Source organism: Paroedura picta, chromosome 12 (assembly GCF_049243985.1).
Source record: "Paroedura picta isolate Pp20150507F chromosome 12, Ppicta_v3.0, whole genome shotgun sequence".
NCBI lineage: Eukaryota > Metazoa > Chordata > Lepidosauria > Squamata > Gekkonidae > Paroedura > Paroedura picta.
Genome location: NC_135380.1, coordinates 1,682,811 through 1,704,401, shown reverse-complemented (window position 1 = coordinate 1,704,401; position 21,591 = coordinate 1,682,811). Strand labels below are relative to the sequence as shown.

The following is a 21,591-nucleotide window of genomic DNA, read 5'->3' as shown; positions in this document are numbered from 1 at the left end:
CAGCTCAGTAGAGCCGGCTCCCTTAGAAAGAGAAAGGGGGGAATGCTGCCTGAGAGGCCGCTGTTTGGCCGTTGATGCGGAAGGAGGCAGGGGCCCAGGGCGGGCACCTAGTACGGGCCTGAGCAAGAGGCAGCAGACCGATAGTCCCTGGGCCCACAGGAGAACCTACTGCTCGCTCTCTTGGTGAGGTACTCCATCCACTGGCGAACTGTTGAGTCTCCCAGGAGGTAAACCAGCTTCCTTGCCAAGCAAGCGGTCATCTGCTCCAAGGTGTTGCGGCTGGACATGGTGCACAAAACAGGGTACCACCGATTCTGCCACACGAAGCCACTAGGAGTGGGGGAGCTCATCCCGACAGTGCATCTCTTTCTGGGTGCCGCTACGGTGCCTGGAAAAAGAGAACAAGGGACAAGCTGCTTTTGGGAGGAGGCCGGCGAGGACGTGGAGGGCTGTGGGGTCCCTCCCAGGACACGGTGTGGGTGGAACCGCCAGACTTGGAAAATGCCAGCAGGCGCACTTAGTAAAGAAGACCAGCAGAGGGAGACACTGAGGCTCACAGAAGTAGACTTTGGGTGTTAATCCGGAACCGGCTTCCTGCCGCCGGCTTTGGACTCACCAGGGGGGGAGAATGACCAGGATGAGAAGCCCAGGAGGACTGAACAAACCTACATGTGCAAGAAAAGCTCGTGGACAGTCTGCCCCCAACTCTACTTCTTTTCCTTCAAAACGGGCACTTTGCACCTGCCAATCTCACAGTCCGGTCGTGTGCGGGTGTGTGCATTTGTGTGTGTGTGCGTGGAACTGGTGAAATCCTTTTTTTAAAAACTGCTGTTCACCGAAATTAAAGCAAAAAAGACATATATATTTTTCATAAAAGCCCTTTTTTGGTTTTCTTTTTTCCAGTTTGCGTACGTCGCGTGACGGTTGTACTTGGCAGAGTGGTACAAGCAGCCTCTTAACTATGATATTCCTCCCCCGAGACATTCCAGAATTTATTTCCTCTACTCGTGTTGCTTTGGAGAGGACTGCTTTTGAATTGTTTCTTAAATTAGCTTTTGGGTAGAAAAGGGACGTTATGAGCCCCACAACCTGTTTTGAATGCTGAGGCAGAACCCACAATGTGTGAAACAGCAGGAAGCATTTCTTTCACGGATGGACGATCGTTTTGCCCCCACGTTCGGGGCTTTCCAGCCAGATTGTGTCCCCGACCCTTTCAGATTACAGGCAACCGAAACGCTACCTGCTAGCACAGTGGTGCCGAGCATTTCCCCTTGCTGACATTCCCCGTCGATTTTCATGGGCCCTAAACATTTCATGTTTTTTTCTGATGTGAGAAAAAAAAAAATCAAAACATTTCCTCTAAGAAATTCATCTTTCCCACTCTAATTGCAAAAGAAAGTAGAACTTTTTGATGGGCCCCTAGAAGCATCCTGGGCCTCCTGCACTGAGCCTGCTGGGTTGAGGGCACAATTTGGCCCTGGCTGCCAGCCACCACCAGTTGGACCCAACTGACAAGGGGGAAACCCACGTCGAGAAGAACAGGGTTGAAACAATGCAATTCTGCAAACACACAATTACCCAATTCAGCTTTTCTCAACATTCTGACCATTGAGAAGCATTCTTTGGACTTCAAGGAACCCCAGAAGTGGCTCAATCTGCAGAATATGGCTGGGAAGCAGAGCTGTGGACATGCCCACCCGGAGCCCCTCCCCTTCCCACCCCCCTCCAGGCCCCTCATTGGCCATTTGGGGAGGGGTGGGTGCATTGACATGAGCGTATATTTTCATCTTACCTGATAAACATTTAACACATTTAGAAATATATTAAAAATAATAATTCACTCCCACCTATTTGGGAAACCCTTCCAGGACTGTCTCAAAACCCTGGTTGAGAAAGCCTGAACTAAGCACCTCTTTCCCTCTAGAAGTGAAATGCAGGCTGCGCATCCTACGAAGGCAGCCAGCTGGAGGGGAAATGCGTGAGTGGGGGGCTCCTCTCTTTCTTGCATTGCACCTGGAAAGGCCTGGGGGTGTCTGACTGCTTGGTGCTGGGAGTCTGAAGCGCGGTGTGTGCAGAATGGGATGCGAACAATGAGACCGCTCAGCCATGAGGCTCATGGGGTGACCTGGGCCAGCCCTTCCCACTGGGTACTGTGCCCTGATATCTGACAAATGGGAGCAAGATACGGACGGCCGGCATTGTCCACTCCTGGGCCTTCTGGAGGGAACCGGCCGGCGATTATGAGAAACAGGTTTGACTGGGAAGGCCCTTGGCCCCAGGGAAGAACAGCCGATCCTTATCGTCACCCGGAAGGGCTCTTAGTAGTGTCCAGAATCACTCCACTGTTTTATCCCAAATTGCAGGGTGAGAGAATGGAAGCGCACCCACACAGGCCAAAGGCTGACCAACGAAACAGGAGCAGGGGAAGGAGCTCTAGATGTGGACTGTGGAGCAAACGCCAAAGAAAAGCCAAAATCGGATTCTGGCACGCATTTGAAAGCACATCCCAGAAAAACACACCTGTCACCTTCTCAGTAAGGACACAAATCCACTGGCATAACATCAAATCCCCCCTGAGATAAATAATTTTCCTCTTCAGGCAAGTGTGGATCTTGCCCATGGTGCTAAAATCAGAGCGGGAGCAGAAACCGGGATGCCAGGGGCCCTGCAGAACAAAGCCACTGGGAAGGGGTGACCCCATCCCAGCCCTGCTTTGGTCTCGGGTCTGCCTTTCACTCCCTAGAAAACTAGAGGAGGAAAGGATTGCTTGCCGATGGGGCGGGGGAGAGCCTCATGCTCCAAGCACAAGCAACTTCAGGACATGGCCAATTTCAGGCCTGGTTCAAATATTTGAGAATATTGGCCCTCTGAGGGTTCTGATGACCCCTGGGGCTCAGGCGTAGAGCATCTGCTTGGCATGCAAAAGGCTGCAAGTTCAATCCCCAGCATCTCCGCTTCAGGATCAAGCAGCGGGTGGTGTGGAAAGCCCTTTGCCTAAGAGCTGCTGCCAATCTTCTTAGACCAGTCTGACGTCCCCATCGAAGGCAGCTCCGTGTGTACTCCCTTACATTTCACAATGGGAGTGGGGGAGAAAGGAGCCATCTGGCACGCAGAAGGTGAAGCAGCTTTGGCGAGGGAATCTTGCAAATTAAAGATCAGCTGTTCACACTCTCCTGGTCTTTCCTGCACTCAGAAATGCCATCCTTCAGCCCTGTGTCTCCTGCAAAGTGCCCGCCTTCCAGCTGTGCCTACCAACATTATTGCTAGAACCCCGCAGCCTCTTTAGACTTCTGGCCACCATCAGAGACATCTCAGTGGGCAAAAGGCTTGGGGGATGTGTGGGGCGAATGGCCTGAGCCCTGACTAGCCCAGGGTTGCCCGAGCTCAGAAGCAAAGCCGGGTCATCTCAGGTCTTTATTTGGATGGGAGACCACCAAGGAAAGCCCCGGAGGCAGCTGTAGTAGAGAACCACCTCTGGACATCTCTTGCCTTGAGAACCCTACTGGATCCCCACTGAGTCGGCTGGGTCTTGCGGGCACCTGTGGAACTTTGACGCAAGGTGATCTGCCCAACAACAAAATGGCCGCCCCAGTACCTCTTGTGCATTTGAAGCCAAAGTCCGGTTGAAGGGAATGCCTTTCTACCTGCACAGCCAATCAGAAGGCCTGCTGGGCAAAAGCCCCACCCCATATTCAAAAAATACTTGGCGGGCACCCTGGCACCCACAGGCACCCTGCTGGGGACCCCTCTATTAAGCTGTGGAAGGAAAAAAGCACTTTCGCGGGCCATGTCAGCTCAGCTCTGCCTTCTGCACCTTGGGAGCTGCAGGAGCTCTCTCCCGAACACGCCCCATCGGCTAAGCCAGGGGTAGGCAAACTGTGGCCCTCCAGATGGCCATGGACTACAACTCCCATGAGCCCATGGTAGGACATGGGCCTGTTGTTGGACTTCAAGTATGTAGCCAAGTAGATACAACGGTTATGCAGACAGATCTCCCTTACGAATATCTAAGCTTTCATCCCACTCAGTTGCAGCTAGGGAGTGGTTGGCTTGTCAAAGCCCTTGGTCTGCTTAGTCATGAAGTCTTACTGGGTGAGATTGGGCTACCTGCTTTGCAGGGGAGTTGTGAAGACACAATGATGGAACTACATTATTCACCCACAGCTCCTTGAAAGACAGGTGGGGGAAAAACTGATCAAGTGTGGTCATTTTCATCATCAGTGGATTCAAAGCAATGGGAAAATAACAACTTACGGTTGCAGGATAATACTTGAATGTCTCCGAAAGGCTGTGGAATTTCAACACCAATGTTGCTCCTTTGAAGGGGGGGGGGGAGACACAAAATGAATGCATGAAATACTTTGCAGTGCAAGAAGTATCAGGTAAACTGAACATCTGTGTGTGGGGGGGGGGATTTGCTCTTGAAATTAACTTTGGAAACGAAGCTCACAGTGAATTTTGCTTGCAAAAAAAAAAAATCCATTTCTTTCCCACGGCATACGTTCTACCAATTTATTTTTCTTGCCCTGGGCTGCACATGAACATGGAGGATGTTGTGAACGTGTGCATGCTAAAGAGACGACTGGACAGCGCACACGTGAACAGAGGAGTTTGAGAATCCACATGAACAAATGTGATGCTGCCTTGGGGGGGGGGGCTCCGTGGCACTCTCCCGTGGCTCAGGTCCTTCCACCTCCCTTTCTGACCTCCTCGCCCTCTGTCCTTAAATCCCCAGGATTTCCCCCACTCAGAATTGGCAATCCTAGTGACAGGACTTTGAATACCTGTTAAACAGGTGATTTTCCAGGGCCGTGAGGTAGGACACGGGCCTGTTGTTGGACTTCAGGTGGGTGAAGGCCTCGCACGGGACGAGCTCCGGCTTAACGCAGTAGAAGGCCTCTTGATCCCGCTGGTCAAGGTACTCGCAGAGCTCCTCCTTGGTGGTCAAATTAAAGCCGCATTTCGTGACGACGTGGGAGGTGCCATTTAAGAACGTGCCCGTGAAGGCTATTCTTTCATACCCCTTCTTCCTGGCTGCCCACAGAGCGGAGACTCCCTCACTGGGGTGGATGAGCACGATGGAAACCCGGACGTCCCCTTCCCAAAACAACGTGAAATTCACCAGGTAGGTCCCATTCCGATAGTCTTCGATGTGGCCCGAAGCGCCCGCTTTCAGCTTGGCTGAAGAGACCCTGGCTCTTAGGAAGTCCCCTCCGTACCCCTTCCTGCTGCCCAAATGATCATACATGTCCAGTCGAAGCAGCAAGGTGTCTCCAACACAATGAGAGGCCTTGGGGTGCAGCAGAGTGACCTTGCTGCTCCTGGCACTTGTGGTGGTTTTCACGTCCCGGAAAGTGACGTTGGGCATCCGCCGGTCCAGCTTCTTAAGGAGCTCTCCCATTTCTTGCGCCTGTCTTCTCTGTGGCTCCCCGGCCGTACACCAGGCATGAGAGGATCTGTCCTCAATGAACGTGTGGCCACAGTCCCTACCTGTTTCCTCTGACAGCTTTGTGGAACTTTCCTTGTTCTTTCCAAGGAGAGTCATCTTGAAGAAGTCACAAGGGGAAAAAACACACCGTTAGAACCTGCAGCCTGAATCTGACCACACCCTGGGGTTGGGCTGCGGATTCCGGCACAGTCCCCTCTGTTCTATTCATCGCCCTGCTTAGTCCGTAGCCCTCCAGAGGCTGAAGGAACGGGCCCCGTGGGGCCGATGCAGAGCGGCTGGCATTAGCTGCTGTGGCCAGGCCAGCCTGTTCTCCCTCTGCGACCCTGAGGGCATCTCTCGCATGCCCAGCCTGGGGTGGAGTTTCGTTACAGTCCTCCATTCTCACCCGGACTCATGGCAGATGCCACAGGGGGAGCCAATCCCCTCGTTCAGGTCAGGGCAAAAAAGAGGACTCTTCCATGAATGGGGAAGGGGCACCTTCTCTATGCAGCAGTTGTGGATGGAGAGTCAGCCGTAGCCCAGGGCCACCTGCCCCGCGCCTGGCCGCTGCTGCCTGCAATGGGTCTTCAGGAGAGGTGCCGCACGGACTGCCCCCGGGATCCCTCTGCAGGCCGAGCCCCCATACCTTGACCTCTGTCTGGTGCAGGACGTAGCTGAGCAGGGTCAGGCTCCCCAGTGCCAGCGCCCAGAAGGCCCTCGGTGTGTTTGCCGTGGTGGAAGGCAGCATCATAACCACCTGCAGGGAGGTATAAAGCACTCTGGGGGCTCATTTGGGGGGGCCTCTTTGGGGACTGCCAGCGGACGCCTCTCAAATGCTCCCCTCCGAGTTGTGTGCTGAAGAATGAGCTGAAATCTGATCAAAGTGAACACTTCCTTTTTCCTAACCGAGCCTTTGTTGGCCACACCCACTGCCTCGCTTAGGGGCAGAGGGCCCTTTGGAGGCAGACTTTCACGTTCTCAGAGACCAGGGATCGGAAGGCGGCAGACCCACTCCCGGGTTGTAAGTGGGGAGCACACAAGTCGGTGTCAGCACTCCCCGTCACACACGCCATGGGGAGGAGACCGGCCTGTGCTAACCCCGCTCTGATCATTCTGGGAGCCAAGGGCCGCGAGCACCCGACACATCTCGCCCCTGTGCTGCAAGGGAGACGCCCACAGAGGCTTTGTAGGAGCCGACCCCTCCCTCCCTCCCTCACCCAGGGACGCTTCCCAGTTGGGTTTCTTGGGGCAGGGGCAAAATGAGCAGCAGAGATATTCGGGCTCCCCCAAATGCCATTTAAGCCCGTCCTGCTCAAGAGCCTGCCTTGCTGCCCTGCTCACTCGCACCCCTCCTCCTTTCTTGCAGCAGACTCTGGCTGCCCTGGAGGTACGAAGGCTCTTGGCCCCTGGGTTAAAGGTCCCTTGGTTCTACTACGGCCGGGCACCCCAGTTTCTGGGCACTAAAGCTCTGGTTCAGCCGGGCCCCCGCATTTGCTTCTGGCAGGCCACGACTTGTAAAAGATGCTCCGTGTGAGAAGGAAAGAGGGAGGGGGGGAGGGTGTACTGGAGCAAGAAACCACCTTTTCATGCAGTTCCTTCGGAGCCTATTGGGGCATCTGGGTGGCTCCGGTTTAGGTACCCTGGTGGTATTCTTGGCTAGCCATGCTGAGGCCAGACTGGCTGCTGCCACTTGTGTGTTGCGGCCACTGGGGCTGTGTGTGGGCCCCGCTGGGCCCTGGGGGGGGGCAGCAGAAGACTCAGCAAGAGGGCCAGCTGAGACCCGCTGTTGTGGCGGGCTCCTGGTCTGGGGCAGAGAGAGGGGCCCAAGCCCTCTCTGCTCACTCCTCCCTTCCTCTCCCCCCTCAAAATGCCACTTCCACAAGGACTTCCGTGGCCTCATAAAAGACACTGGCTGCCCTTATGCAGAATTCTGTTCCCAAGGGAGACTGGCTCTCAGGATGGCAAAAAGCCTAAGGAGACGCATACGGTCCTTGTTTGGGCCTACAGTATTTCAGCCACAAAGTTACATAGATGAGTTATTTGGGTCCGTGGTGAACATGACTGTTTCGCTTACTGAAGCGAGGCTGCGTGAAGATCTCTGCCTTGCTTCAGTTCTGCTTTTAGATTTCTTCCAGTGGGTTCTGCAGACCTAAGCCCGTTGCATTGTGAACTGGGTGTCCAATCCTGTCAGTGGCAACCCTGTGCAACCTGCCTTGAGTCCATGGGACAAGGTGGGCTATAAATGAGGCAAATAAATACTTATTTGAGTTGCTTGCTTGGGAATGTTGCCCCAAACAGATGGTAAACACCATCTGAGGAGAAATGCCAGCATAAGAGCCCACAGGGACCATAAGGGAAAGTTGAAAAGAAGTTTGAAGAGATGGTGCAAAAAGAAAAATAAATAAGTATTGGGCCCCATTTCCTCTGGATGAGAGCACAGGGGGATTTGCGGTTCCTTTATATAAAGGCCTCTTGTGGTGCAGGGTGGTAAAGCAGCTGACATGCTGTCTGAAGCTCTGACCATGAGGCTGGGAGTTTGATGCCAGCAGCCGGCTCAAGGCACCCCAAGGGTCAAACATGACTCGCTGCTTGCACAGGGGATACCTTTACCTTTTTGCTCTATTTAAAAAGTGCAAAGTTCCCAAGCAGAGGGAACAACAGTTGATTGGCATCAGATTCCAAAGCAGGATCTTTGGCAACTGCCTTAGCCACCTCTGGGGCGGGGTGGGGGGACCCTTCTTCCTTCTCTCTCTGCTTTCCCAACTACAAATCGCTCTTTTTCTGCTGTCGTTCCGCCACCTCCACTCAAAGGGAGAAGGAGGAGGTTAGTTTCTCCAGGGAGCTCTCAGACAGCCATCTTGGAACCATTAGCTCGCTGGGGGACTATTAACCAGCAATCCACCAACCAAGGAAATGGCTGTAGCAATATACACCCATCCTAAATCTTTCCTGGAGGCCCTAAACCAGATGCATCCATCTTTTTCATACTCTGAACTCTGCGAACCTTGGTTGAACTCAAAGCAGCAGCAGCAGCACATCAAATTAAATGTGATTTAGATTAATAGCTTGGCCTCTCCCCGAGGCGTGGGGGCAGAGAGCTGCCTTTCTTGATCACAGGTTTCATGGAAGCGCCACTGAGACCATCATGCTGAAAGAGCAGCTCTTCTCGAGTCTGTTTCCGACATTTCCAACCCTGCCTTTTGCCACCACACGCCAGTCCCAGGGAGGCCCCAGGGAGTAGGGGAGAGGCGTATGCCTGGTCTCACAGATGGTGGGTGGAAGCCTCAATGGGGCTCCACCTGGGGGTGGTCAGGGATGGGCAGCCTCCAGCTCATGAACGAAAGTTCATGACAAATCATGGCTGGTTCATGAAGTCAATGTCCTGGTAGGTCAACCAGCACAAACTTTCCAGTTCTTCATGGAGGTTTTGTGCCGGTTTATGACATTCCCAGACAGGCTGTCTCCACTCAATCAAAATATTTCCATAGCTTCAAAGCAATAACTTGGAGGGCAGGTAGAGGAACATCTGGGGGAGTTCCCACAAAAAGCTGATACGTGTAACTTTCACAGGATCCATTCTGTATATTCCTGCACATCCACCTGTTAAAATTACTGCTGAAAGGCAGTCAGTCTGGCAGGTGCAGGTCGTTCAGGAATGTATAGAGCAAATAGCATGCAAGAAGAAAAGCCAAACTTGCAGCAGTCTTCTCCTGGATGCTCCTCTGTCCGTCCTCCAAGTTTAGTGTCTCTGGCTTGCTCAGGATCTGTTCTGTAGGCTCCTGAACCTGCACCTGTCCAAATGACCACAGCTTTAGACAGATTGAGGAGGTTCAAAGTATATAGAATCAATCCTGGGCAAGCAGGAGACACCAAACGTGGAGGGCATATGGAGGAGCTTTTGAGGGGTGCCTCTAGTTTGCACAGAACCCATTCTAGGCATGCCTGAACCTGCAGCTGTCAAAGTGCCAACAGGCAGGCAGTCATTTAGACCTGGGGTAGTCAAACTGCGGCCCTCCGGATGTCCGTGGACTACAATTCCCACGAGCCCCTGCCAGCGAATGCTGGCAGGGGCTCTTGGGAATTGTAGTCCACGGACATCCGGAGGGCTGCAGTTTGACCAACCCTGGTTTAGACAGTGACACGGTTGCAAGGCTTAGATTTGTATAAAGCAGGTTCCGTACAAACTAAAGATGCCAGGGGTTCTCTGGATGACTCTCCCTACATGACCTCCACATCTGGATCTCTGGATGACTCTCCCTACATGACCTCCACATCTGGATCTCTGGATGACTCTCCCTACATGACCTCCACATCTGGTGATGATTGGATTTTGGGGTCCAGGTTCTGTCCCCCCAAATAAGGGTGCCCCCAGGAAAGTGCTTTGGGGACCATTTTCTTTGAGGGACCGTGGGCGGAGTCAGACAGTGGCCACCCGCCACACAGCGTAGAGTGTTGTGTGTTGTTCTCATATTGTTGACGGACTGCGATATTATTTGAATTCATCTGTAACTGAGGAGAGAAGGCAGGATGTAAATGTTGCCATAAGCCATTGAATCAGACTAGCAAAGCCAGGATGATGAACTCCTGGAGATCTGAGGATGGGATCCGAGGACTGGGATCTCGCTGGGGGGGGCAATGCCACAGAGTCAGGCCCCTTCCCCAAGCATCCATCCTGAATTCCAGGGGATCCCCAGGTCTTCCCTGGAGGCTGCCATCGCTACATTAGACTGTGGTATCACAAAGCGTGAATGGTACTACTCAGATCTGGCTTGCTTTTAAACTTTGCATAGAATCCCACAGACTTGCCTCTTATAGCCTGTAACGTTTTCCTTATTCCCGTCGGCCGAGAACAAATATTTACAGATAAGGGAAGAGTTCATTTACAGGGGCACAAACAGAGGCGGCTGTGTGGTGCACCACGCATTAATCTACGGCTACATGTTGTGCGGTGCTGAGCAGGACTGGAAAATCCTACACGGAACGATCACTCAGTGAGGAAGGTATTGCTAAATGCCTTTTGGCTCTACAGTTCCGTTTTCTTCCTCTGCTTCCATGCTTCTTTTTTGTGTGCAGTGCGTGTCTTCATAGTGAGACCCCCGTTTCTGCCAACATCTCCTTCCCGTGCTCTCAGCACCCTCTCTCACACCATGCTGCAGGAAAGCCCTGCTGTGTGGACGGAGTTCCACTTGCAGGGCCTTCGGACAAGGACTTGGCAAAAGAATTCCCACCCTGAATATGTTAAGACTTACCTGGGCTGCCGAGATTCTGCTGTCGTGGGAGAGCTCCTTGCTTGAGCTCCAGGCAGGTTAATTCCTGGGGACCCGGAGTGCGGGAGCAGGTGCAGGGGAGAGGGTCACTCCGGATTGCCTCCCGAGTAGTCCTGGCATTGTGTTGCACAGGTGGGAGGCGGCTTCAACAGAGCCAGGGCAGCTCTCCAAGAAACACACCTTGGGGGACTCCCTCTCAGCAAAGCTGCAGAAACAGATGCCAGTTCTGCAGAGCAAAAAGCTCCCGCCTGGGCCCCTGGTGGCATACTCAGCTCCCATTGGCTTCCCAGCCGGCAGCGGTCCCCGGCTCCCAGGCTGTGACAAACAACCCTTGCGCCCTGGGCTGTCGGAGAGGTTTTGAACAAGGCATGTCGCCCATCCAGACTTTGGGGGATCTAAGGTCCATTTAGGCTCTTCAAGTCAGGTCCCTCAACTTCCTGTTTACCCTCCGCTCTTTCATTATAGTCTCCCTTGGAGCAGAAGGATGGCTCTCAGGGAATTCTGGTCTCTCCCTCCTCCTTTGACAAGTCTTTGTCCCTCTCTGAGACGACTCTCCATCCTTGAGAGCGAGACACAAACAAGGGATTTGCATTTCTCTCCATCTCAGACAGCTTAGCCTAGAACAGCTCGCCATGGGCTTCCTCTAGTGAAGGAGCTGCATTTGCCTGAAGAGCACTGCCTGCAGGATCGTGTTTCTTCTTAGCGCATTCACAAGAAGGCATGTTCTGCTTCCATTGTGCTTAGCCCTGAGCCCTCTGCTACCCACGTATGAGGTTGAGTATTCCATCGCTCAGTTCCCTGAAGTGAAGGGGCTTCAATCCAATGTATGGCTACCCCAAGAGGTGTTCAGAGGTGCTTCTGCATAGCGACTCTGGAGGTCTCCCATCCAAGGTCGAACCAGGGCCGACCTTCAATAGCTTCCAAGATCTGTGGAGACTGGCTGGCCTGGTCTACCCAGCCTAGAGGCCCTGGAAGAACCTGGGTCCAAATGGGAAACTGAAAACAGAAAACCTGAAACTTAAAAAAAAAAAAACTGTTCAGAAAAGAGAATTTCCTTCCAAGTTAGTTCTCTTGCATGTGGGATCTTTAACCCATTTTGGCAAGAGGGCAAAAAGATTTTTTTATGCGGTTTCACACACCTTAAGAATAGAACGTCGTTGCACAGGCTAAATGAAGTTCTAATCCAGGATTTCAAAAAACTGCTTTGCTCTGGCCTTCTTTCCTTTGTTTGATTTGAGTCTAGTAGCCCCTTGGAGACCAACAAGATGTTTCGGAGTATCAGGTTCCAGGAATCAAATCTCCCTTTGTCAGATATTCCGATCCGGCTATTCTCTTGCACACAACGCGGCTGTGCTCTTTGAAGCGCTCTCTTTGTTGCTGCTGCTTTTTATCCTTGAGGTGTATGGCACATTCTCTTTTTCAAAAAATCTGCAGTGGGTTAAGGAGCCCATATCAAAGAAGCCTCAGTTTCACCTTTTGCCTGAAGGTGCCGTGCCTTGGTCCTTCGCCCCCTAGCAGGCATTGTTGCTCCGGCTAACTTTTCATATTTATTTTGATGGACGGGGGAGGGGAGATGCACCTTGTCCTAGTTTCTTTTCACTTCAAGGTTAGATTGTGGGGTTTTTCTTCACTAGATTTCCTTCTCTTCTTGAAAGAGTGTTCCTTCTGTGCTAATGTATTTTAAGCAATGTTTATTCTTGCTTCTTCTCTCAGCCCCCCCCCCCCATGTATTTGCACGTGTTCCCTTTAGGCTACAGAGTCGTCCTCCTCCTCCTAACAGTCCTTAAAGGCATCAGCCAATAAGCCAAAACAGCAACCCCACGATTCCATCATAATAAAAATGCACAAAAGACATTAAAATGCATCACAGTCATCTCAAAAGAAAACTATGATCATGCATTATTCAGACTCAGAGGGGCTTTATTATCATCTTCACCTTGACCCCTGCCTGCTGGAGGTCGGGATCCTCATTTACCCGATCCCACCTTGCTGGGAAATGGGGGGGGGGGGGGTGCTGGTCATCAGAGATTTTGTTCCACTCGGCCTCAAATCTTGGGTGCCACAAGGGTGCATGTTCTTTGCACCCTGCCCAGTAGTCTGTGGATGCCTTTAGTACAAATGAGTTATTCATTTTACCAAACACACAAAATGGGAAATATTCTCAGCTAAAAGCATATTTTAAAATCTTTTGCGAGGTCTTCAAGACCAGAGCTTTTTACCTTCCTGGAACTCTTGAGTGGGAATATTTTGCACTGAACGGCCTACAGGATCGGATCAACACTTCCCAATTTCAATTTTATGCCTCTTTTAAATCTTGCAGCATTGATCTGGGGGGTCAGGAACAGATCTGGGGATTTTGGCTTTGCCCATTTGCCTGAGTCTTTATTTATTAAGGTAGTTTTTGTCATCACACTTTTCCAGCTTCTGAAGCATTCAAACCATCTAAAAATCCAATGTGATCAAAGGAGTAAAATGTCCAAAAAAATTTTTTTAATGTAATGAGAAAACTAGTCAGAAAGCCATCTGTCCCAAAATGCATTTAGAGCTAATGTGGAACTAAGTGCGTAGAAGAAGAAGAGGATGGATTTCAGACAGGCAGCACCAAGCTGAGCTTCGTAAAAGGCACTTCCTCCCTGCTTTCCTACCTTCCGAGGGCAGCCTGAGACAAGGAGGATCTCTGGCAGAGGCTTTGATGGACAAAGAGGTTCAAGGGCTTCAGGGGCCCCCATCTTGCTCCGCAGCCAGCTAGCCAACCACTGGCTGAGGTTTCTGCTGGCATTTGGGGAAGGGGGCCTGGCTCAGCCAAAGAGCCTCTGCTTGGGCGGCAGGCCCCAGGTTCAATCCCCAGCTTGTCCAATTAAAAGAACCAGGCAGGAGGTGATGGAAAAGACCTTTCTCTGCCTGAGACCCTGGAGAGCAGCTGCCAGTCTGAGTAGACAAGACTGACCTAGAGGGAGGGGGAAGGGGGGGCTGATTAATTCCTCCTGTTCCTTGTGTCTGTGACTCACTGCCTGAGTGCCACCATGGCACCATTTCTTTCTCTCTCCCTTCTCATCCCCTCCACAAGCCCCACCTTGATAGACCCTTCCAGCCGCATCTCCCACTGAAGTGCAGCTTCAGAAGGTCTCAAGGCCCCGGTTCAAAATGTATCCGCCATTTCTCCCTTTCCCGCTTGCTTGTGCTCCCCTCCCCTCATGCCCAGCCTAGATTTAGACTCTCCAGGCAGAGGTAGCCTGCCTGAGGCTTCCAAAAATGCCACTTGGCATACTGCTGGAGCTCTCTAAAAATAACTTCAAGAGAGAGCCCCACACCTGCCTGCTTGGACATGCCTGAGCCTCACAGGTACAATGACGGCTCCTCTTTTCTCTCCAGCTAACCGCCTGCCGGGTGGGGGTGCTTCTGCTGTGAACATCCTCAAAACATTGACTCTGCGCTACAACTGAGGCGAGGGCTGCCCAGAAGCCCAAAGGAAAGAAGCTGGGCAGCCACCGTCGCTGAATTAAAAGGTGGGCCGAGAAGGGCGGTGTTTGCCAGCGCATCTGTGCAAAAGCGGATGGTGTCCACTCTGCAAGCAGGGGCAGCCCCAGGGCTCCCTAGAGTGACCCCAAAGACAGAGCCTTGGCTTCCCTGCAGTCCTTTGGGGCATGTGGGGAGGGGAGGGGAGGGCCTGATGAACTGGGCAGGACTGGGTTTGCAGCAAACTCCTATCCATCCACCCTTCCCCCCAAAAAACAACCCCTTGTTGGTCTCTCTGGTGCCACTGAACCAGGCCAGGCAACTTTGCTTGCCAGCCGCACTGGGGCTAGAGATCCAACTGACTCTTCTGCTTGTGCTGCAGACATGCCTGGCCAAAACGATCCTGTGGGCAAGCATCACGGGACAAATTAAGACTCCTAGGTCAAACATAGACCCTAATCCTTTATTCTTGCTTCCTTTGCATACTAGAAACAAACAAACAATCCCCCCATGAAGGATAGACTATTCGATAAGCAGTTTGGAAAGCCAGGATGATTGTGTGTCCATACCAAAGATTCCGAGACACCCTGTTTCTCATTCAAGGTTTATCTAAGGCGAGTGTATTTAAAGGGCAAGGTCTGTGGTTTCCTCGGGCGGCTATCAGCTGGCAACAGAGGCGTACGAAGGCAGAGGCACAGGCTTCCCCCTTCCCTCCATGCCGGGCACACAACACACCAAATAAACTTTGATTTAGAAACCTTTAAAATGATAGAAAACTGCATTGTAATGTATACAAATGTATTATAATGCAGAAATAGAATGAGAACAAGTTTTGAATCTAAAATTAAAGAAAAATAGATTTTGAAAAACCTTATTTTCAATGTGAGATAAATAAGCGATTCTTTAAAAAAATGGAGGCATTTGTGGCAAAAAAAATGTAGAAAAGAAGAAAGGCGGCATCTGAGAGGCAAGGCCTGTTGCTCCCAGGACACCACGGGCGTGAGCACACCGCCCTGCGTGGGGACCTTCCTGGGCTCCGCTCCCCATTCGATCTTGAGATCCAGTGTGGTGAAGAGGCTGAACAGCAGACTCCCAAGCGCAATGACCCACTTACCCCCACCCCCATACAACAGTGTCAACACTGGTCCCCCACTATCCCCACATCTTCCAAAGGCTTCCCCCAGGCTGGGCCAGGGAAGAGGCTGAGGATGGAGCAACTTACCAGCAGCAGGGCCTTTCAGAGAAGACGGCATCTCTTCTACCCAACAAGCAGCAGGAGGAGGAAAAAGAGGGAAGATAAGCCCCACAATTGACACTCATTAGAAGAGTACCCTCTCCCTATTGGTGGCATACCCCCAGGGAGGACCAATCAGGTAGGGAATGAGTTGTCTGCATGCAATTTGAACTAATTGGCCCTTGCTGGCCGAGTGCAATTTAAACTGATCAGCCCTCGTTGGCAGAGTGCAATTTGAGCTAATTGGCCCTTATTGGGAGAGTGCAGTTAGAACTGATTGCCCCTCATTGGCAGAGTGCAATTGGCACTGACTAAAATGGCAGAGTGTTCTCTCTCCCTATTGGCAGCTCACCCCAAGAAAGGGCCAATCAGGTAGGGAGTGAGTTGGCTGTATGCAACTTCAACTCTATAGTGTCTTGTGATAATTTATAATTATATATATTATATAGTTTGCTATTTATCCCCCTTCTTTCTTTGGGTTTCCTATATACTATTTTCTTGTATGTACCTTGACAGCAGTCAGAAGATCAGCTGCTTGTCAGCTTGCTGTCAAGGTAGATGGGGCCCAGGTGCACCTCCTTCCTCTGACAATGACTAGATCCAGCTGCAAGTACTCTGGCTGAGGGCTGCTCTACCTGCTCTGTGTATTTCAGGAGGACCTTGCCTCAAGGTCCTTTGTGGGTGCAGTGCATGCGTTCCCTGCTGTTCTTTGCAGTCAGCTCCTTGTTCTGGTTCTCCATGGTGAAGCTCTGCCTGACTCCTGGTTCCTGACTTTGGCCTGACTCTTGACTGCACTCCCAGCTCTAGACCTTGGGCTTGTCTTCTGACCAAGGTTTGGCTTTGACTGTTTATTTGGCTCTTGTCCCGGGTTTGACTTTGCTCCCCCTGTTCTTGCTGTATGAATTGTCTCTGTGGCTTTTGACTTCTTGGACTCTACTCTGGCTCTCATCCTCCTGGCCAAGTAGGTGCAGCCTGTCAGGGCCGCACACAAGGGCTGAGGCCCTTCCCCTGTGTTGCCTCCTGGCCCTGGAAGGGATGCTGAGGCTGACTGCTTTGGAAAGTGGGGGTTCCCACCTGCAGACAATAGAAAACTGTTTTTGCTCGGCTGCAGGGATCCTGAGTGCCTTTTCCTGCCTGCCTTCTGGGTATGTTTGATAGCAAATAAATTCAGTTGTCCTGGCCATTGCTGACAGTGGGTTTTTCTGGCCCTTCCTGCGACTTACCTTAGTATCTTTCCATTATTGGAAAAAACTTTCTCCCTCCCTGCCTTTGGAAGTAGAACTGAACGAGGCTGGGAGGGATATGCTGAAAGAAATGGAGTGGAACAGGTAAGCTTCAGGGAGGCACCCCATGTGCTGTTTTGTTTAAAAATAGGCAGCCCCATTTTCCACTCAGGTGAGGTGGCCATGGCTCTCCTTCCCACCTTGCCTGGACAATGATAGCTTGGATTAGGTGTCTTGCCCAGGCAGTGCTGAAGCCATTGAGAGGTCTCTGCTCCATCCTCCTCCCCGATGTCTCATGTCCCAGGTCTGCCTTGGGGATGTTCAGCCTGGGGAAGAGGAGAGGGGACATGATGTCTCTCTTGAAGTATCAGAAAGGTTGTCACTTAGAGGACGGCAGGCAGAGGTTCCTGTTGGCAGCAGAGGAGATTCCCCCAACAACGGTTTTCAACTATGTGTAGTATGATACTAGCTAGATAGCAGGAAGAATTTTTCACAGTCAGAGTAGTTCAACAGTGGAATGGGCTGCCTAAGGAGTTGGGGAGCTCCACTCTCTGGCGGTCTTCAAGCAGTGGCTGGAGAGAGACTTATCCTGGATGCTTGAGGCTAATCCTGCACTGAGCAGGAGGGGGTTGGATTAGATGGCCTGTGTGGCCCCCTCCAACTATCTGTTTTATAAACATCTGGAGTAGGGGTCCGTGGGTATAGATGGCATACTCCTCTAGGGCACTGATGCTGTAGATTCTTGCTGGTTGGGCGGTATATCTTTTTAATTCTTCAAAAGCATTATAACATTTTCAGGCAATGTTATACATGATGAATGTATGGAATGTGTCTTGCTGTTCCCCCCTTGTTCCTGGAACGAATCATCCTTCTATTGGCAGGACCTATTGTCCTCACATAGGATTTTGGTGTGCGTGAGTGGGAGCCAGAAACCGTTTAGCCATTGTTTTTTTTGTTTTGTTTTTTTGGTTCTTTGTTATGAGATAAGACTGGCTGCTTGCTTAAGAGAAGATTCCTGGTTGAGCTATGACTTTGTCCTTTGGAATAAGTCCCTAATGGTATGGCTTCCGACTGAGGAGAAATGTGCTGTTCAGCTGAGATGGGAGGACATGAGGCAAGAAAGATGAGGTCCTATGTGAAATAGTTGTCCTGATAAAAATTTAAGGTGGCCTGTTTTGAAATGAGCATGTGTTCATTATTTTGGATTTCAGAACTAGTGAAGTTAGTTCTGAAAGATATTCAGCTGTAGGGATTTTTGATGTGAAAACATCGTAAGCGGCAGCCATGGGGAAATTAAGATATGCAATGGGAAATTCAATAGAAATCCATTATGGAAGTAACAGTCAGGTGGCAAAATTGCAAGGACACAGGGACCTGAGCCGCAAACATGCAGCAGGCCAGGCATGAGGTGCGCACTTCATGCTCCGTACCGTACGGCTGCAGGCAGTAAGCATAATGCTCCAGCACTGCATCACAATATCTCCATTATTTTTCAGATGATTTAAATACTTTAAAAACTGACAGTTTCATCTCACTGAGAACTTCAATTTGATATAAAATGGAAAATTTTAAAAAATGCAGTTTTAATGTTTGATGTTTTCACATGCATCTTACTTGACAACCCAATCCTCACAACTTTTTTGCCTTTGTTTCCCTTCTGTTACAGTCAATACTCATCCTGTCTGGTGGCTTCTGCTATTGGTAGTTCTCCTACAATCTATTACAGGCTTTCTCTTTTCCCGTAAGAGATTTGCTGAGCTAAGTTCTTTTGCATGCTGATCTAAGCTGTCTTCTGGCTAAATTTCCAGTCTGCTCTGCAGGGTGTGGGTATGTGTGTTTGTGTAGGGCTGTCAATTAGCAGCTGGCTTTTGGTGACCCAGCAGTGAAGGGCTTGAGAGGATCAGAAGTAGCTTGCTTTTGCCTGCCTTGCCATAGCCACCCTGGGCGTCCTTGATGGTCTCCCTCGATGCACTAGCCAGGGTCCATCTTGCTTAGCTTCTGAGTTCTGGCGAGGCTTTTCCAGCCCCCTCTGCTGGTTACCATCTGTTCAGTCTTCTTCCAGGGTCTGGCAAGAGAACCACTGAAACAGGGGCAAGGGTGATACCACGCCCTGAAGCCACCTTGACAGGCTGGTTGTGGGGACATGGATCTGATTCCTATAGTTGGCCTATTGATCTTGCAGCTAGCTTTTGCCCTGTGCTGTTTCCATCTTTGTTTTGTGAGCATTGTGTGTTTCTGTGAGACTTGCATAGGTACTGATGGTTTGTACTGGGCTCAGCCTGAGTCATTCCCAGGAGCTGTTGTTCTTTACAGACTATTTTATTGAGAATAAAGTTTGCCCACGGTGCCTGCGTGTTAAAATGCCACAGCAGAGGGAGCTTTAGCATGGGGGGGGGGGATGTGCCAATCTTTAGTGCTGCCTATTTATATGCAAGGGTTGTAAAATCCTGGCCCTTCGTAATTCTTCCTAATGCCTGCTTGTTCCTCCCACTTCTTATGCCTTTTCTGTGGCTGGATGAGCTCATGGGAGGCGGATCGCATCTTACTGGTTTCTTAGCAAGGAGCTGGAGAGCCAGCTTGATGTCCTGGCCCGGATGTTGGACGCAGGTTCGAATCCCCACGGAAACCCGTTGGGTGACCTGGGGCCAGCCTCATACTCTCAGCCTAGCCTACCTCACAGGGGTGTTGCCAGGATAAAAATGGGGAAAGGAGAGCAAAGTAAGCCACAGGGCCCCTGTGGGGGAGAAAAGGGAATTATAAATAAGAATTAAAAATCAAATAAAAGAGATACAAGAAACAGCCGTGGTTCATTTCATGGAAATCGTGCTTCTTGGGTCTATGAGGATCTGAAGCACTCCACAGGGCTTCCTTCCAAGGTATTTTCCACATGTGCTCCCCCCTCCCCCTCCAGTCAGTTCTGGGCCATGAATTCCTGGGCTGATTTCCGCATGCATTTTTTGTGCTTTTGGTTTTCAAAACTTTTGTTCTTGTTGTTGTTGTCCCTGGTTTCTTTCCAGCTCTTAGACCACTTTTACCCCAAAGTTTTGCTGGAAACTGGTTCTGAGCTGGCTTGTTCCTTGTGTGTAATGCTTGCATTTTCTTTTGTCCTACCCTCCCTGAGTTTACTTTGCAATGATTGAAGGGTTGCCATTGTTCAGCCACACCTTCGCCCCCACCCAGAAGATGAATAGTTTCCGTGTTCCTTTTGAAAGGCCCTAAAGTATCAATCTATCACCCTACTGTTATACGGATAGTCTAATGAATTCTGTGCTTTCGTTGTGGTTTTAAGGGGGAAAGGCTCGTCTCCACATGGGAAGCAGATAAAGATTTACTTAAAAAAAAAGTAAGATGGGAATTCAAGGAACCTGTTTAAACTATCTCTACGACACTATGGTGGTAGACACTATGGTGGTAGAAACGTGGAAATTTGTGTCAGGGGAGGAGCTGTTGTGAGTCCTGGCTCACTTTGTGACTCCTGAAAGCTCCCACCCGGCCATAAATTTTGCTGTCCTTTAATTCTTGCTCTTTTCTGCTGCTGCAGACTGCCTAACACAGCTACCTATCTTGATGTAGCACTACAATGATAATATCAATATTTTAGGGCACTACAATGATATATCAATATCTTTTTTGGGGGGAGGTGTTCTTATGCCACTGCTAACAACATCAGAGATAACAGCACCATCCCTTGAAAATCCTCTTTGTTTCAGTCGCGTGCAGAAGAAAATAAACTGATAACTAAGCTGGGAAAAGGCACAAGGAGGGCAGACGTGCAGAAGAGCCAAACGGATGCAAGTGCTGGTGGGACAACCCCGAAGGGAAGCAGGGGCAACTGGGGCATGCAGAAAAGGCCTACATCTCTGAGCTCTGGAATGGGCCTTGCCAGCCCAGCGGGGAGAAGCCTGTTGCCATCCCCAGGGGCATCCCATTCCCCGCCTTGGGGATCATGTTTTGCCATGAGGATTGAACCCGGGACCTTCTGCATGCCAAGCAGAAGCTCTTCCGCTCAGCCATGGCCCTTCCTGGCCCTGGGCTTGGTGAAAGGCAGCTCCTTCTGTGAAGGGCCCCAAACTCCATCGTATTTGCATGTCAAAGATCTCAGGGGCAGCCTGGAAAGAATCATGGCTCGCCAGGGCTAGGAAGACCCGTCTCTGCCTGGAAGCCGAGAGAGCTGCTGCCGGCCAGAGCAGACAATGCCGAGTCAGGCCAACCACCTGATGAGATAAGAGGCAGTTTTGTCTGCTCCTGCGCAGAACTTGCCGGTTTGCAAGTGAGATACGGACGGCGGGATGTCTGAAACGGGATTGGAACTCTGTCTCCCCTGGTGACACGAACGCCTTTTGAAACCTGATTCGAAACTTCATGGCTGTCTTTTTCTACGCAGCAGGAGAGAGACTCAGAAACACTTTAAGCAGCATGTGTGGAAGCAGCGGGAGAGGAGTCTCAGCAAGCGACCTCTCGCACCTCTGAGCGCCGCGCCTGTTAGGAGCCGCTTCCGAAATCCTTTAGCAGGCACTAATTGGGGAAGGAAATGAAATAATCCTGACAGTCGGCAGATGGCAGCCTTTCGGGGTCCGCTCTCCCCCTCGGTCCTTTGAAGAGATGTCTCAGAAGCATCCCTTTCTGGGCCTCCCTCTTGCGTTGGGGGGGGGTCCCATCAAGGATGCAAAAAACATTTCCCAAAATTGGATACAAGCAGGAAGACGGGGATGAAGGTACCTGCGGATGCTCACAGGCAGAGCCTTGGGAGCTAGAAGTGAGGCCGAGGGGAGGCCGAGAGGCAAACACACAGCTGTATTTAGCGGCTGCATTTGACCCATTCAGAGGTTATTTCTCATTGGAGTCCTAATTGGAGCTTTTAAAATGTGGCTCTTAATGTTTAAACAAGATTCTTTTTTTAAATTGTGTGTTTTATAATATTTTATTTTTACTGTAAGACACCTTGAGTTCCACAGCAGTGGGTAAATAAATACATGCATAAGA

At 50.9% G+C, this 21,591-nt stretch overlaps 1 protein-coding gene and 1 long non-coding RNA gene across 2 annotated transcripts in view; one reads left to right on the top strand and one right to left on the bottom strand.

The window, feature by feature from the left end:
- Positions 1–6,275, bottom strand: part of LOC143821323 (NXPE family member 4-like) — a 12,863-nt gene extending 6,588 nt beyond the window's left edge. The window contains exons 1-4 of the mRNA XM_077305153.1: positions 6,075–6,275; positions 4,785–5,545; positions 4,255–4,316; positions 170–388 (exon numbers count right to left, since the gene is read on the bottom strand). Of these exons, the coding sequence (XP_077161268.1) occupies positions 170–388; positions 4,255–4,316; positions 4,785–5,545; positions 6,075–6,179 (1,147 nt within the window). The 5' untranslated portion in view covers positions 6,180–6,275. The remainder of the gene's footprint in view (positions 1–169; positions 389–4,254; positions 4,317–4,784; positions 5,546–6,074) is intronic.
- Positions 5,300–21,591, top strand: LOC143821325 (uncharacterized). The gene is made up of 2 exons (XR_013225766.1): positions 5,300–14,201; positions 16,039–21,591. It is a non-coding gene; the product is annotated as an uncharacterized LOC143821325 (long non-coding RNA).